At 44.7% G+C, this 13,197-nt stretch overlaps 2 protein-coding genes across 12 annotated transcripts in view; one reads left to right on the top strand and one right to left on the bottom strand.

The window, feature by feature from the left end:
* The window catches only part of RASSF3 (Ras association domain family member 3), a 108,873-nt gene that overhangs the window by 63,564 nt on the left and 32,112 nt on the right, over positions 1-13,197 (top strand). For 6 of the 10 annotated variants that reach the window (XR_004351634.1, XR_004351637.1, XR_004351636.1 and 3 more), the window contains exons 2-6: positions 13-120; positions 2,358-2,586; positions 4,746-4,855; positions 7,882-8,027; positions 12,815-12,846. Coding sequence is in view for 5 of the 10 variants with exons in the window: in XM_032644304.1 (XP_032500195.1) it covers positions 13-120; positions 2,358-2,586; positions 4,746-4,855; positions 7,882-8,027; positions 12,815-12,846 (625 nt within the window). In the remaining 5 variants the exon portion in view is untranslated. The remainder of the gene's footprint in view (positions 1-12; positions 121-2,357; positions 2,587-4,745; positions 4,856-7,881; positions 8,028-12,814; positions 12,847-13,197) is intronic. The other 4 variants (XR_004351633.1, XM_032644305.1, XM_032644308.1 and 1 more) reach the window with 1 other exon arrangement.
* GNS (glucosamine (N-acetyl)-6-sulfatase) overlaps positions 1,280-13,197 on the bottom strand; it is a 77,484-nt gene continuing 65,566 nt past the window's right edge. Inside the window, exons 14-15 of one of the 2 annotated variants that reach the window (XR_004351632.1) lie at positions 3,650-3,746; positions 1,280-2,242 (exon numbers count right to left, since the gene is read on the bottom strand). Coding sequence is in view for 1 of the 2 variants with exons in the window: in XM_032644301.1 (XP_032500192.1) it covers positions 9,543-9,738 (196 nt within the window). In the remaining variant the exon portion in view is untranslated. Of the gene's footprint in view, positions 2,243-3,649; positions 3,747-9,508; positions 9,739-13,197 lie in introns of those variants that run through there. The other variant, XM_032644301.1, reaches the window with a different exon arrangement.

Here is a 13,197-nt window from a genome sequence, read left to right as displayed (position 1 = left end):
TTTTTCTTCTAGGATGTGGAGAAAGATAAGGAAACCCACAATTACCTCACCAAAGAGGAAATCAAAGAGAAAGTTCATAAATACAACTTAGCAGTCACAGACAAGTTGAAGATGACCTTGGTGAGTACCCATACAAATAATACTGTTTAGGTTGACACGTGTTGAATGAAAGACAACTATAAGTTGTTGGCACTACAGTCTGTATGTTTTAAAATCTCTGAATCATACTTGCAGAACCTTAATGGTCAAGGTATACAGGACCGGAGAATGGGATATTTCTGCATCTTTCAAATGAAAGCTGTATTTTGAAGTAGCTTTATCTCAAAATCAATCAGCACTTCCTAAAATTTTATTTTAAAACATGTTATGATCCCCAAAGGATTTTTAACACTGAGTGTAATCCCTTGCCTGTTTTTAACACATGGGCAGTAACTCAGATTCTAATAAGGCCTGAGATAAGTTTTATCTTGTGTAAATAAATTTGGAAGTGTCAGGAAAAGGATCTTGTGCCCCTGGATTGGGATCTAATTGAGCTCGGATTTTTCTCAGCTGGAGAAAAATGTATATTATGGAGTATGTAATACTCGGCTTTCTACATTGTTGTTTCAGGCTCCTGCAGCTTTGTGCCGATGCTGTTAGAAGCTCGGTGGGGAGCGAGGGGGGTAGGAGGGAGAAGCACAGGCTTAGTGACAAAGAAAGGGGGGACCCAAGGCAGAGCCAGATGTACGTTCCTCTAACTGGTCTGGCCTCGCCCATCCACTTGATGACTTTCCTCGAGGCACCTGCCATCCCTCGGTGCCAGTGTCCAGGGCCCTTGGACCCCTGCCTGGCACTCTATTGACTGTGACCTGACAGAGTTCAGCAAAGGACAGGGCGACCGGTTAGAACAGGCCCTACTGAATGCCCTACTGAATTCTGTGACCCTTGGAGAGGAGCTTTTAAATATAAACCCTTGTGATAAAGGATCCCTCCCTAGGGGGACTCCACCAAAAAGGGGAGACAGTGGATGATCTCAAGATTATTCCTCATTATTCCAGCAGTCGTACTTCTTCTTCTTCAAACACGGTTTTTATCAAAGCAGAAAAATTCCACATCCCTTCTCTTCCCCTTGGAGATTAAAACAGATGCAAGTTTCCATGTCGTTTCAAAGATTAAAAAAAAATGTGAAGTGTTGTATAATACTTTCCACAAGAATGAATGAGTGAATTAGTATTATAAATTGACCTTGTGGAAAGGAAGAAAAATAACGGCCTATAAAGGAGATTTTTCATGTTCTGTGTTAACTGTGTCATTTATTTATAACACCTGAAGATTTGTTTAAATAAAACATTACAATGTTTTTTATCTAAACATACTAAAAGTTAAAAGTGAAGACCAGACTATTATAACTATTTTTAGCAACTAAGAAATAATAATTCTACATCATTTAAGATAAGCGCTAAACTCATCAAATTGTGTGTATTAAATATGGGCCGCTTTTTGTATGGAAAAATTGTACCTCAATAAAGCTGTTAAAAACATACTTATATATAGAAGGAGACATCAATACCATGTTAAATCAAAAAAGACAAGTGCTTGGGAATTCCCTGCCCGTCCAGTGGTTAGGACTCCATGCTTCCACTGCAGGGGGCACGGGTTCTATCCCTGGTTGGGGAACTAGGATTCTGCATGCTGTGTGGCCTGGCCTCCCCCCCCCCCCCCAAAAAAAAAAGACAAGTGCTTGTATTATAATGTCTATAGTTCACATCATAGCTTGAATTTGTTTTAAAAATGTTGCTGCTTGAGGTGTCTGAAATGCCTCATCGTGTATCCCATGCTGTGGCAGATCCCATGCTCTATATAAAATAGGTTAAGCAAAATTGGTAATCTCTGGTACACTAGGAATGAAAATAGCTTGTTTTCTTCCCGTCTGCTCCTTGTTACTTGAGTATTTCAGAGTCCTAATTGTGACTTTCCTTTTCTGTGTAATAGCTGGTTGTTGTTGTTTCCTTTGTGCAGTTAGCCTGGATATATCCCCAAGCTTTAATAAGCCCTGTGGTTTGGCCAGCATCTGTGCCAGGGGATTGTAACCTCACCCGTGGACCCTGACCTTTCACATGTAGCTTCAGTGACATGAGTCCTGGACTTTGGTCCCCACATCTGCCCTGCAGACCTCGCCTCTGGAAGCACTTTCCTGGAGTGTGTTAACCTCCCCTGAGGTCATTCCCTGAGGGGCAGTCTTGAGTGAGGTTCTGTCACAGAGCTGAAAAAGAAAAGAACAAGAGAAGGAGTGTTGCACCTTCCTTTTTTGTTGTTGTTTTGATATGCTCCTTCCCTAAAATGCCCAGCTAATGTGTGTGTTTTTATTCCTGCTTCAGAATTCAAATGGGATTTACACTGGCTTCATTAAAGTACAGATGGAACTCTGCAAACCTTCACAGACTTCTGGAAAACTTGCTCCCAGTAGCAATGGCTGTATGAATACACTCCACATCAGCAGCACAAACACTGTCGGGGAAGTGATCGAGGCCCTGCTCAAGAAGTTTCTTGTGACCGAGAGCCCTACCAAGTTTGCACTTTATAAGCGTTGTCACAGGGAAGATCAAGGTACCCTGCCACACTTAAAATGAAAATGGTCCCCGCTTTTATTTCTGTCTTTTGGCCTCATTAGTGGAAGGGAAGTGATAGGTGTGTCAGTTATGTCAGGGCCCAGGGCCAGATTCTGGAATAAATGGTGATCACAGTGTGTGCTTAATGCTTCTTGGCTGTCTGTGTCTTTCAGTTGGACAGTTGTGGGTCTTAGGATCCCAGATACCAGATAGCCATATGCGATGGGTATTTATGGAGGATTTGTGATGTGCACAGGTGGATAGCCTTTTTTCTTTTCTTTTTTCCATCACTTTGATTTTAATTCTCTTTCGGACAGAAGAGAATGCATCTGAGCTTGAAGTTTTCAGTAGCACATCGACATTGGATGTGCATCCGAACATGGAGTGATTGGTGGCCTTGCATTCCCGAGACCCGAGGATCCGGAGGCACATGTGTATTAGTGCACATTACAGACTTATGTAAATGGCACAGCCTTGGGCTCTCCTTTTCCCTTAGCCTGCCTTGCACTAGGTGTTACCCGGGGGCATGTTGGCCCCCCGGCCCCCCAGGGGCTCATGCAATGCGCAAATAACATTTTGATCTGGGGTCCGCCTGTCTGAACTTAATACCCACAATCAGTGGATTAAAAAGAGAATCTTTTTTTTTTTTTTTTTTTGCGGTACGCGGGCCTCTCACTGCTGTGGCCTCTCCCGCTGCGGAGCACAGGCTCCAGTCGCGCAGGCCCAGCGGCCATGGCCCACGGGCCCAGCCGCTCTGCGGCACGTGGGATCCTCCCGGACCGGGGCACGAACCTGCGTCCCCTGCATCGGCAGGCGGACTCTCAACCACCGCGCCACCAGGGAAGCCCCTAAAAAGAGAATCTTAAATTACTGCATGAAACTGAATAAGATATTCCAGGTCAGGTCATCATTGAACAGAAATTGATACCAATGGTGGACAAGAAGTGATTCAGTGATTCACTAAGTGCTAATTTGAAAATGGTGTGTATATGTGAACATTTAAGCTTTCCCTAATTTTTCTGGGTTGAGCCTATAGCAGCTGGAGCAGAAAATAAACTCACCTTGGCATGATGGGAAAATCCTTTGGTTGCCTGGGGATGAAACCCAGCTAGATGCTGAGTATGCTCATGTTTCTTCAAACCGTATTATGGGCTGGGCCTGCAGAATAAAGAGATGAATAGGGTAAGGTTCCTGTCCTCCAGAGGACACAGGCTCAGCAGTGGGGGGAAGTTTACATCTACAGGGAAATCAGCACCTACAATGCAGTTGTATCCGGAAGTACTGAAATAATACAGGTCAATTGATGGTATTTTGTCCTGCCAGCTTCTTTGCCTGCCCACCTGGACTTTAGCTGCATAATCTGACCGTGATAGCATCTTGCTGATATATTACCCACATGGCAAATCTTTCAACCCTACAAGGCAATGCCAGTACTGTGTGTGTGTGTGTGTGTGTGTGTGTGTGTGTGTAAGCTGGGCTTAAAGCCACCAGAGCTTGTGTTTGGATGGACTGCTTCGTTTGTTTGCGGCTGCTAATTCTAAATTAATCTGTAGAGAGATTTGCTTCTAGAGTTCTGATTTCATGTTCTTGGGATGGTGTTTTTTTTTATTGTTTTTAAAGGGGTGTGCAGATCCTTTTTTTAAGTTTATTTTGCTTTCTTTTTTTTTTTTGCGGTACGCGGGCCTCTCACTGTTGTGGCCTCTCCCGTTGCGGAGCGCAGGCTCAGCGGCCGTGGCTCACGGGCCCAGCCGCTCCATGTCATGTGGGATCCTCCCGGACCGGGGCACGAACCCGTGTCCCCTGCATCGGCAGGCGGACCCCCAACCACTGCGCCACCAGGGAAGCCCTATTTTGCTTTCTAAAAGGAGGAGCAGAATTAATCATAAGCCCATTTGAGGAGCGATACTCATTTAAATTCATTCTTGAGAATGGTTTCCTTTTTAATCAAGGCACAGTTTCTATTATGCAGATAGAATGGAAATAGTATAGAATTCATTCCACTGTGGGCTTTTTATTGGTAACAAGATGAGGAGGATGGTGCCTTGGTAGCCAGGGTAATAACACTGTTGCCTTGGTCTGGGCACAGGGTGGTGAGGGGTGCTGGTCTGGGGAATGATGTCGTGCTCTGTCTGTGACATGGCGCTTGTTCCCCACCAGTCTACGCCTGCAAGCTCTCAGACCGGGAACATCCACTCTTTCTGCGTTTGGTAGCAGGGCCCAGGACAGACACACTCAGTTTCGTTCTCCGTGAACATGAATTTGGAGAGGTAAGTGATTGTTCCTTCTTGCTTTGGACTCTGCAGACCAACTGGCCCTGTCTTATTGCTCTGCTCTAATGACTTTGCCATTGCAGAGGAGGACGGGATGGGGGCGGCGGAGGGGAGAGGGAACGTGTGTGCCTGTGTGTCTGTCTGTGTGTCTGTCCGCCTGTCATGGGAGGAGAGGTTGTCCTGTGGAGGGAGGGTGCCTTCCTGTGTGTTTTTGAGTTGTCAGAAATGAACCCAAAGTTAGCCTACAAGATAATTCTTTTATAACACTCATTATGTTGGTCTGTGATTTTCAGAGGTGGGAGGAAATAAATTTTTTTTTAACTTGATCTCCACCCAGAGAGTCATTTCCACCCCTCTACCTCCAAATTACTCTAATCCAGCTGAGCTTTGAAAGTCGACACTCTCCATATGTTTGCTGCTAACCAAAGCCCCCAGGCTCCTTCGCTCTAACGGGAAGTAAAAGGAACCGCCATCTCTTTACTACAAAAGACATCTAACTTTCTAGAATCTTTCTTTCCTCTTTGCCCAGATGATTAAGAAATTATGTTCCTACGTGCATCATTTGCCATTTTCTTTTCAGGGAGGATTGTATTTAGGTCAACTCAGTTGAAGGAAAGAGCACTTCAGACTGTCCTTCTAGATCAAGTGTCACTTGAGGAGATCTCTCAAGCTCTGGGTCTCAGCCTTTTGTCTGGACTCGGAAATGGCATGAATTGAATGGCATGAATTGTCCGTGTAGAACATTTTGTAATGCAGCGAGAATAGAGTTTCTAGTTTAAAAGTTAGGAAACCAAGACTCTGCTTCCTACCGTTCCTCTTGTTAGATTAGGAGCACGACCTTGGGTAAATGTTCTAATCTTTTCAGTCCTCAGTTTTATAATCTGTAAAGTGGGACTAAAGAAAAGTTGGTTTTGAGTCGCAAATTAGAAATGTATGTAAACATGCTTAGTAAAGAGTATGTTTATATGTCAGTGTAAATTGGAACTTAACTAGGAAGTTTTAGGAAGACAATGATTTTGGACATTTTGGAAGCTTCTTTCGATTCTCATGTTTTGAAATTTTTAAAATCCACTCTCATTTTGGGGAGAGAGCTGGGTGCAGAAGTCTAAAATTTGGCTTCTGAGTTTGGCACATAGCAGCCTTCGCTCTGCAAGCCCAAGCCAGACGCATCAGCATAGTCTTGTCAGCGTCTTATCTTTCTTGGTGCTGGTTTCTAAGTGTTGCACATAGTTTAGTGCAGTTGGAGCTACATTGTCTGGGAGGGAATTACGTTGGCTTAGTGTTTTTTTTTTTTTTTTTTTGCGGTACGTGGGCCTCTCACTGTTGTGGCCTCTCCCGCTGCAGAGCGCAGGCTCAGCGGCCATGGCTCACGGACCCAGCCGCTCCGCAGCATGTGGGATCTTCCCGGACCGGGGCACGAACCTGTGTCCCCTGATTCGGCAGGCGGACTCTCAACCGCTGCGCCACCAGGGAAGCGCTTGGCTTAGTTTTGAAATTCACTTTACATTGTGTTCTGACCTCTGTATTGTGTTCTGATTCTCAGGTTTTCAAGGTTAACTGACTTGAGGGAAGAAACTTTCCATAGCTGTCAGGGAGTGGGAGGGAGATGATATTTTATAATGTCTTTACTTTGAAGAATTTATGTGAAAAGTAAGATGTTCATTTTTAAATTAACAGAATATTCTAATGTAGAAAGTTTTGCTCTCCTGCTTCACTTCTCATTTTCTTTAATAACTAGCACACACTCAATCTCTGAGAGCCTTCTGTCATTGGCCTACTTGGTGGTTTTATTCTGTCTCCTCTCTCTGCACCTGTATTTGGTTATCTCGTCTTTTCCCTACCCCATACCCCTGGGAATCCCCCATCAGAAATTGCTCCTGGCCCAGACAGTGATTCTCAGCCCAGGACCCAGGGCCTCCTTTTGGGTGGGGAGGACGTGTAGGTTGAAAAATTTAAAAAACCCTCCCAGGTGAAGCCATATACCCTTCTTGATACTCACTGCTTAAATTTAAAAAAATTTTAAAGAAAAACCCGACAAACATTTATTTTGTGCCTGCTAAGTACCAGCTGCTATTAGAGAAAGAGAACTCAGAAACTCAAGGGCCAAAGACAAAGCCCAAATAGTGAAAAGTACAATAGCTGCAGTGTAGGCGAGAGAGATACTAAGCAAATAATTATAATAATTTTTAGATTTTTTTTGTGATCAGGTTGTGTTCAAGGCTACCAGAGATCAGTGAGAGCCTCTAATAGACTTAATCCTGGCTGGGAGAGAAGGGGAGGAAATCATGGCAGGCTTCCTAGAGAAAGTGGCATTTAAGCTGGGACTTGAAGGTTGAGAAGGAGTTCGCCAGGCGAAGTGGAGGAAGGGAGAGCATGTGCAAAGCCATGTGAGGTAATGAGTGAGGGGCACAGTGAGAGAGATGTGGCTGGAGAGGGGAGGGTCTTTCAGACTCAGCAGAAACAACCAAGGGAAGCCATTGAATGATTCCAAGCAGGGGAGGGTAATGCTTAGATTGGCATTTTACAGAGAGTATTTGTATTCAGGCTGGCTTTTGGGTGGAGCTGGGAGGCTGTCCCAGGGGTGGAGGAGAAGATGGCGGTGGACAGCACTAGGGAGAGCTGCCTAGGAGGTGGTGAGATTGATCGTGGGAGCTGGGAAGGAAGGCAGTGACAATGAGGGCTCCCCGTAGAGGGAAGGTGGAGGGAGTGTGGAGTTATCTCTCATGCCTCTGGGGGTCAGAGTGTCTAAAGGAGGACTTTGGCCTTAGAGCCCTTTTGGAGGAGGCTGGAAGGAGGGGAGCAGAGGGCGATGGGAGTGAACCGAGCAGGGAGTGGACGGCGTGGACATCTGGTCGGGAGGCTCAGCTCTTGTCCACCAGGACTCCCGAGAGGGCCGGGCAGTGCTGGGCAGTGTGCGTTGGGAGGGGAGGGCAGCCACGCCTCCCTGCGCTGGCGTCCGCATTCCTAAGTCTTGATGCTGAATTAAACACCTGGCATTTTTTCATATTTGTGTTCTCTCACAGTGGGAAGCCTTCAGCCTGCCAGAGCTACAGAATTTCTTGCGGATCTTGGATAAGGAAGAAGATGAGCAGCTACAGAACCTGAAGGAGCGCTACGCGGCCTACAGACACAAGCTGGAAGAAGCCCTCAGCGAGGCCTGGAAACCCGGGTAAAGCGTGGGGCTCCCTGCCCCTTGGGGACAGTGCGGGACCTGCGTGCAAACCAGCAGCCAGTGTGTCTCTTGTCGGAGGGCGGTTCTCTTGCCCCATGATGCTAGGGCCTTTCCCCTTTAAAAATCTCTGGATCTAGTTCCCCAAACCGGTCACGCAGTATCCTGCACCGTGGGCATCCTCTGTAAGGGATTCTGCAAGCTTGTTCTGTTAAGGCACTGCGGTGTTACCTCTTGGCAAGCTGTGAACCTGTAGTCTCATCTGGAGCATTCTAGAGTGTTTTGAAGCATGGACTCGGGGTTTTTTTTTCCCTTTTCTCTTATTTTGTTTTAGTTAATTATGTGATGATGATGTTAAGCTTAGGGTTGTGCAAATGATTTTTTAAAAGCTTAACGAGGAATCTCTCTGAATACTTGTCATGTTGAAACTACCTGTTATGGTTTGTTTTTTCTTTCAAATGTCACAGGCAACGATCCATATGAATGGAAAGGCACAGGAAGCTAGGAACTCTGAGGAATTGGTGAAGGATTTTGGAGGAGTCTGACAAAGAAAGTAAAGAGCAAGTTTGGAAGAAGGTGGGGTGGAAGTGGGGAGCCCTGATGGGAGGTGTTTTGGGCAAGTGGATGGTAGAGGAGAAGGTGAATTTGCTTGTAGACGAGTTAGAAGCTTTCAGTTTAGAGACGTGAAATCCATTGTCATATTACTTGACAATATGAGTGGGTAAAATGTGGAAGCAGAACCAAAGAAAGTAGGAGCTGGACCAGAAGGAGGGACTAACTGCAGCTGACCAGGGAAGGCAGGTGAATCTTTCAAACAGGGACAGAGCCGCCCTCTCGGTGGACCAGCGCCCATTATGCCTTCCTTCCCGGAGTGGAAGGTCTGTTTGGTGCAGCTTCTCTGGGCTGATGGGGCAGTGAGCATCTGCTATGACTCCTGTGAGGTGACAGTTTTCCCCCGAGGTCCTTTTCAAAGTGGAAAAGGAGTTTGGGGAGGAGGCACTTGCCCAGATTGTTAGCATCCGGGGGATTTGTCAGGTGAGGCGCTCCCAGTATACTTGTGACAGTCACTCCCTCCGCTCCCTCGGTTTCCCTTTTGTCTTTCCCTCCCTTCTTCCTCCTACCCTCTCCTCCCTGCTTTCCCTTCTCCCTTTGTCTTATCAATAGAAGTGCGATCTTCCATAATGTAGAACAGGGGTATGGATTAAAGACCCAGGACAGTCAGACCCTCAGTTCCAAAGGGTGACCTGGCTGTAAGGCGGCGGGCAGTGTCCATCCACAGCGGACCACACAGGAGAGGGGGTTCTTTATGGAAACATTTTAACAGAAGTGCATGTTCCTGCAAACCAAAGAAATGCATGTGCAATAAGAGCCTTCCTTAAAGCAGGCTAATAACCTCATTTCACACAGCAGTTAATCTGAAAACAACAGGAAGGGGGTGCACTGTGCCAGTCTATTTTTAGTCTAGATATTGTTTGTTTATAAATTCCCAAGGAATTGTTAACACTTCGGTGACACCTAATGGATTCTTTTTGAAATTCCAAGGTGCTTCAGTTCTTTGCCTCTTAAGTGAACTGTGCCTTTTTTATTGCATTTCTGTTCTCTTCTTGGTGGCTCTTCTGACTTTTCAGAGAACACCCGTCTTGCTGGAGGCAGATGTAAGTGTCGCTTCTTCTGTGCCACACACGTACTGAGACAATCATATCTTCCTAAGCTTTTTAAGGAAAGTTGGAAAGAAAAAAAAAAGTAAAAATAGCTATAAAATATGTATGGCACATCTTGTTTAATTTTGCATGTAAGTTCTTTTCAGCACATCAGTGAGGTTTTAGTGACATTGTCATCCAACGCTTTTACCTTCATTGTTCAGGGAACGCCTTCATGATTTTCATACTGGTTTTACTATTCAGATGATGGCTTGGGTGTGAGTATACTGTTATCGACCACCTGGTCTTTTAATTACCCATCCCAGTAAGTTCATATTTTGTGAAGCCTTTGTTTCTCAGATGAAGACACTGTTAGAACCTTAAAGTAGTAGCTGATGGGTATCTGTGAAAAATTTTTTTTTTTTTACTTGAAGTAGATTGTCTAAATTAGGCATCCTCGTCTGTATTATCCAGGACCTTGCTCACTGTCAGGTGCACTACAAGTTGCAATTTGGAAAACTTACTGTGTTGAAATTCTGTCGGTTCATGGTTCTTGAAGACCGACGGTCTCTCCCAAACACTGGTGACTGCGGCAGCATTTTTAATGTGTAAGAGGCCACTGAGGCCAAAGATTTTAAAAAATCATTGTACAAATTCTTACGTTAAATTAAACTATCTAAGCTTTGCTGTAATACTGTTTTCTCTTCAATATGTGATGGTACAGGAACGAGGTTAAGTGAAGCGGTAGTATTGCAGGGGAGCATTTTAAATCGCAGAAGTAAAAAAATTATAATATTTATAATTTTGATGAGCTTATTTTTATGGGGAAGAGTTTTCTTCCCTAAAATTGTTTCTGGTATGGCAAATCGTTTCCATTATTAAAAGTTGAAGTTGTTAGTTGATGTTTGTGTGTTTTTATTTATGGTTATACGCCAGGTAAAAGAAGGTCACAGGGGTGGGGAGGAGCTGCTTTTGTAGATACCTGGGGACACGGGCTGGAATATGACAACTTTCACTAGGTTTGAATGGGGCACATTTGTTCTCCCAAATGTCATTTTTTCCTTTGCCTTATCCCCTGGGGAGAATAACCAGAGGTGAGTGTCTGCCCATACAACACATTCGTAAAACAATTGTTTTGTGAAATATACATATATTTACAAGTTTATAAAGCATGTGAATAGGTTAGAAATTATTATAAAGTGGCTGCCCTGTGACCACTACCAAAATAGAACATTGTCTCTTTCTTAGCCTCTTCCTTCACCACCCATTCCTGCCCAGAGGCCTCCTACCCTTAAAATAGACCACTTTCAACATTAAAGTATCTTTTTTGGGGTCAGTGTGACTGTCTCACATGGGATGGGTGCGCAACTGCTTCTCCTCTTAGGCTTCCAAGCCTGCTGGAGGCAAGTGTTCTTACTACTTGCACTGCTCTCTAGAGGCACTGGCGAAGCAGGTGCAAGTGTTTGTTTTTACTACTGCACTGCGCCCAGAAGGTGCAAGTGTTCTTACTACTGCACTGCCCCCTAGAGGCACTGGTGAATCGGTAAGGAGGAAAGCATTTCAAGTACCATAGCTGCTTTGTAAGTGAAAATATTATGATAGAAATGATGGCTCAATATAGATCTTTTTCACCAAAATATCCAGAAGAATCTAGTTGGAAGTTTGGCCTCAGTTACTACCCAAGGTGCAGTGGGAGTGTCTTGGAATTTTTATCCCTTAAAGGGAGTTAGCTTCCTGCCCTAGGAACTTGTTACCTGTTGATAATAGTTTAAATGAATATTCTTACATTGCAAAATTAGTTCTCAAGAATTGTACACTGTTTTGGGACTCTGTCAGGTGATCCTGATTACGAGTTTTGTGTTTTTGAAAGAAGGGGGAGAGTCTCTATACAGATCTTCATTAATCTACAGTAGGGTTATGTTCTAATAGACCCATTGTAAGTTGGAAATATCGTAAGTCAAAAGTGCATTCCATCCACCTAACCTACCGAACGTCATCTTTCTGCCTAGCTTACCTTAAACCTGCCCAGAACACGTACGTTAGCCTACAGTCGGGCACAATCATCTGACACAAAGCCTATTTTATTAGAATAAAGCGTTGAATATCTCATGTAATGTGCTGAATACTGTCCTAAAAGTGAAAAACAGGATGGTTGTCTGGACGGAATGGTTCTAAGTATATTGGTTGTTTACCCTCGTAAACAAAAAATGTCACTAGCCCGGGAAAAGATCACAATTCAAAATCCAAGTACAGGTGCTTCTCTGGTGGCACAGTGGTTAAGAATCTGCCTGCCAATGTAGGGGACACAGATTCAAGCCCTGGTCTGGGAAGATGCCACATGCCACGGAGCAACTAAGCCTGTGCACCACAACTACTGAGCCTGCGCTCTAGAGCCCGTGAGCCACAACTGCTGAGCCCGAGTGCCACAACTACTGAAGCCTGCGCGCCTAGAGCCCATGCTCTACAACAAGAGAAGCCACCCAATGAGAAGCCCGCGCACTGCAATGAAGAGTAGCCCCTGCTCACCGCAACTAGAGAAAAGCCCGCGCGCAGCAACAAAGACCTAATGCAGCCAAAAGTAAAAATAAATAAATTAAAAAAAAAAGATCCAAGTACATTTTCTATTGAATGCGTATCACTTTCACATCATTGTAAAGTCGAAAAACTGTAAGTCAAACCATCATTAAGTTGGGACCTTCTGTACTATAATAGCAAGTTCAAACACAGTGTTTACCATGTGCCAGGCATTATTCTGAAAAGCTTTAATATGTATTAACTCATTTTCTCTCCCATGAGATAGGTATTGTCAACATCCTCATTTTACAGATGAGGAAACAAACGCATTGAGGTCCAGCAACTTGCCCGCGGCCCCTCTGGGAGTGAGTGGCAGAGCTGCCCTGCCTGTCCACCAGCTTTTCCTATAAGCTGTACCGAGTTTTTCAGTAAAACTACCTGTGAAGGGCCCATTAGGATGCCTCAAATGGGCAGTTCATCTGAAAGCAGGCCTCTTTAGGCACAGTTGGGGTTTGTGGCTTGATGTCAGAGTGCTCTATCATCCTTTTGTTGTTGCTGTTCATTTAGCATTCCATTTAAGTGATTATACTAAGTTAGGCAGAAGGAGACGCCTACCTGTGTTTTTGTTTACAGGTTCTGTTGCGTGGGAGAAACTGACAGAGCAGGTAACCAAACCCCGTGTTCTCACTGTAATTAGTAAAATAATTCCCTGGAACCACCGGAATAATAGCTTCAGGGAGAAGTCACAGTTCCCAGGAGCCACCAAATACTTACAAACGCTGGAGTTTTATACCCTCATCAAGGATGGTCCTCTCCAAAGAAACATGGGAAACTAAGTATTCAAAGTCTTGAAAGTATACACCTGTCTGGTGTGAATCACTACTTGCTTAATTAAGTGCTAAATTAAGTAAGCAGCTTTGTATAAGGATGGGGGGAGAAGTGGGGCGGGGGTGGTGGTGGTGGTAGAAGGGAGTGGGCAGGTTAAATAACTGTGAGGTAAGATGTATTAACTCCAT

The sequence above is a fragment of the Phocoena sinus genome, chromosome 10 (assembly GCF_008692025.1).
Source record: "Phocoena sinus isolate mPhoSin1 chromosome 10, mPhoSin1.pri, whole genome shotgun sequence".
NCBI classification, from domain to species: Eukaryota; Metazoa; Chordata; class Mammalia; order Artiodactyla; family Phocoenidae; genus Phocoena; species Phocoena sinus.
This window is presented reverse-complemented; position numbering and strand designations above follow the sequence as displayed.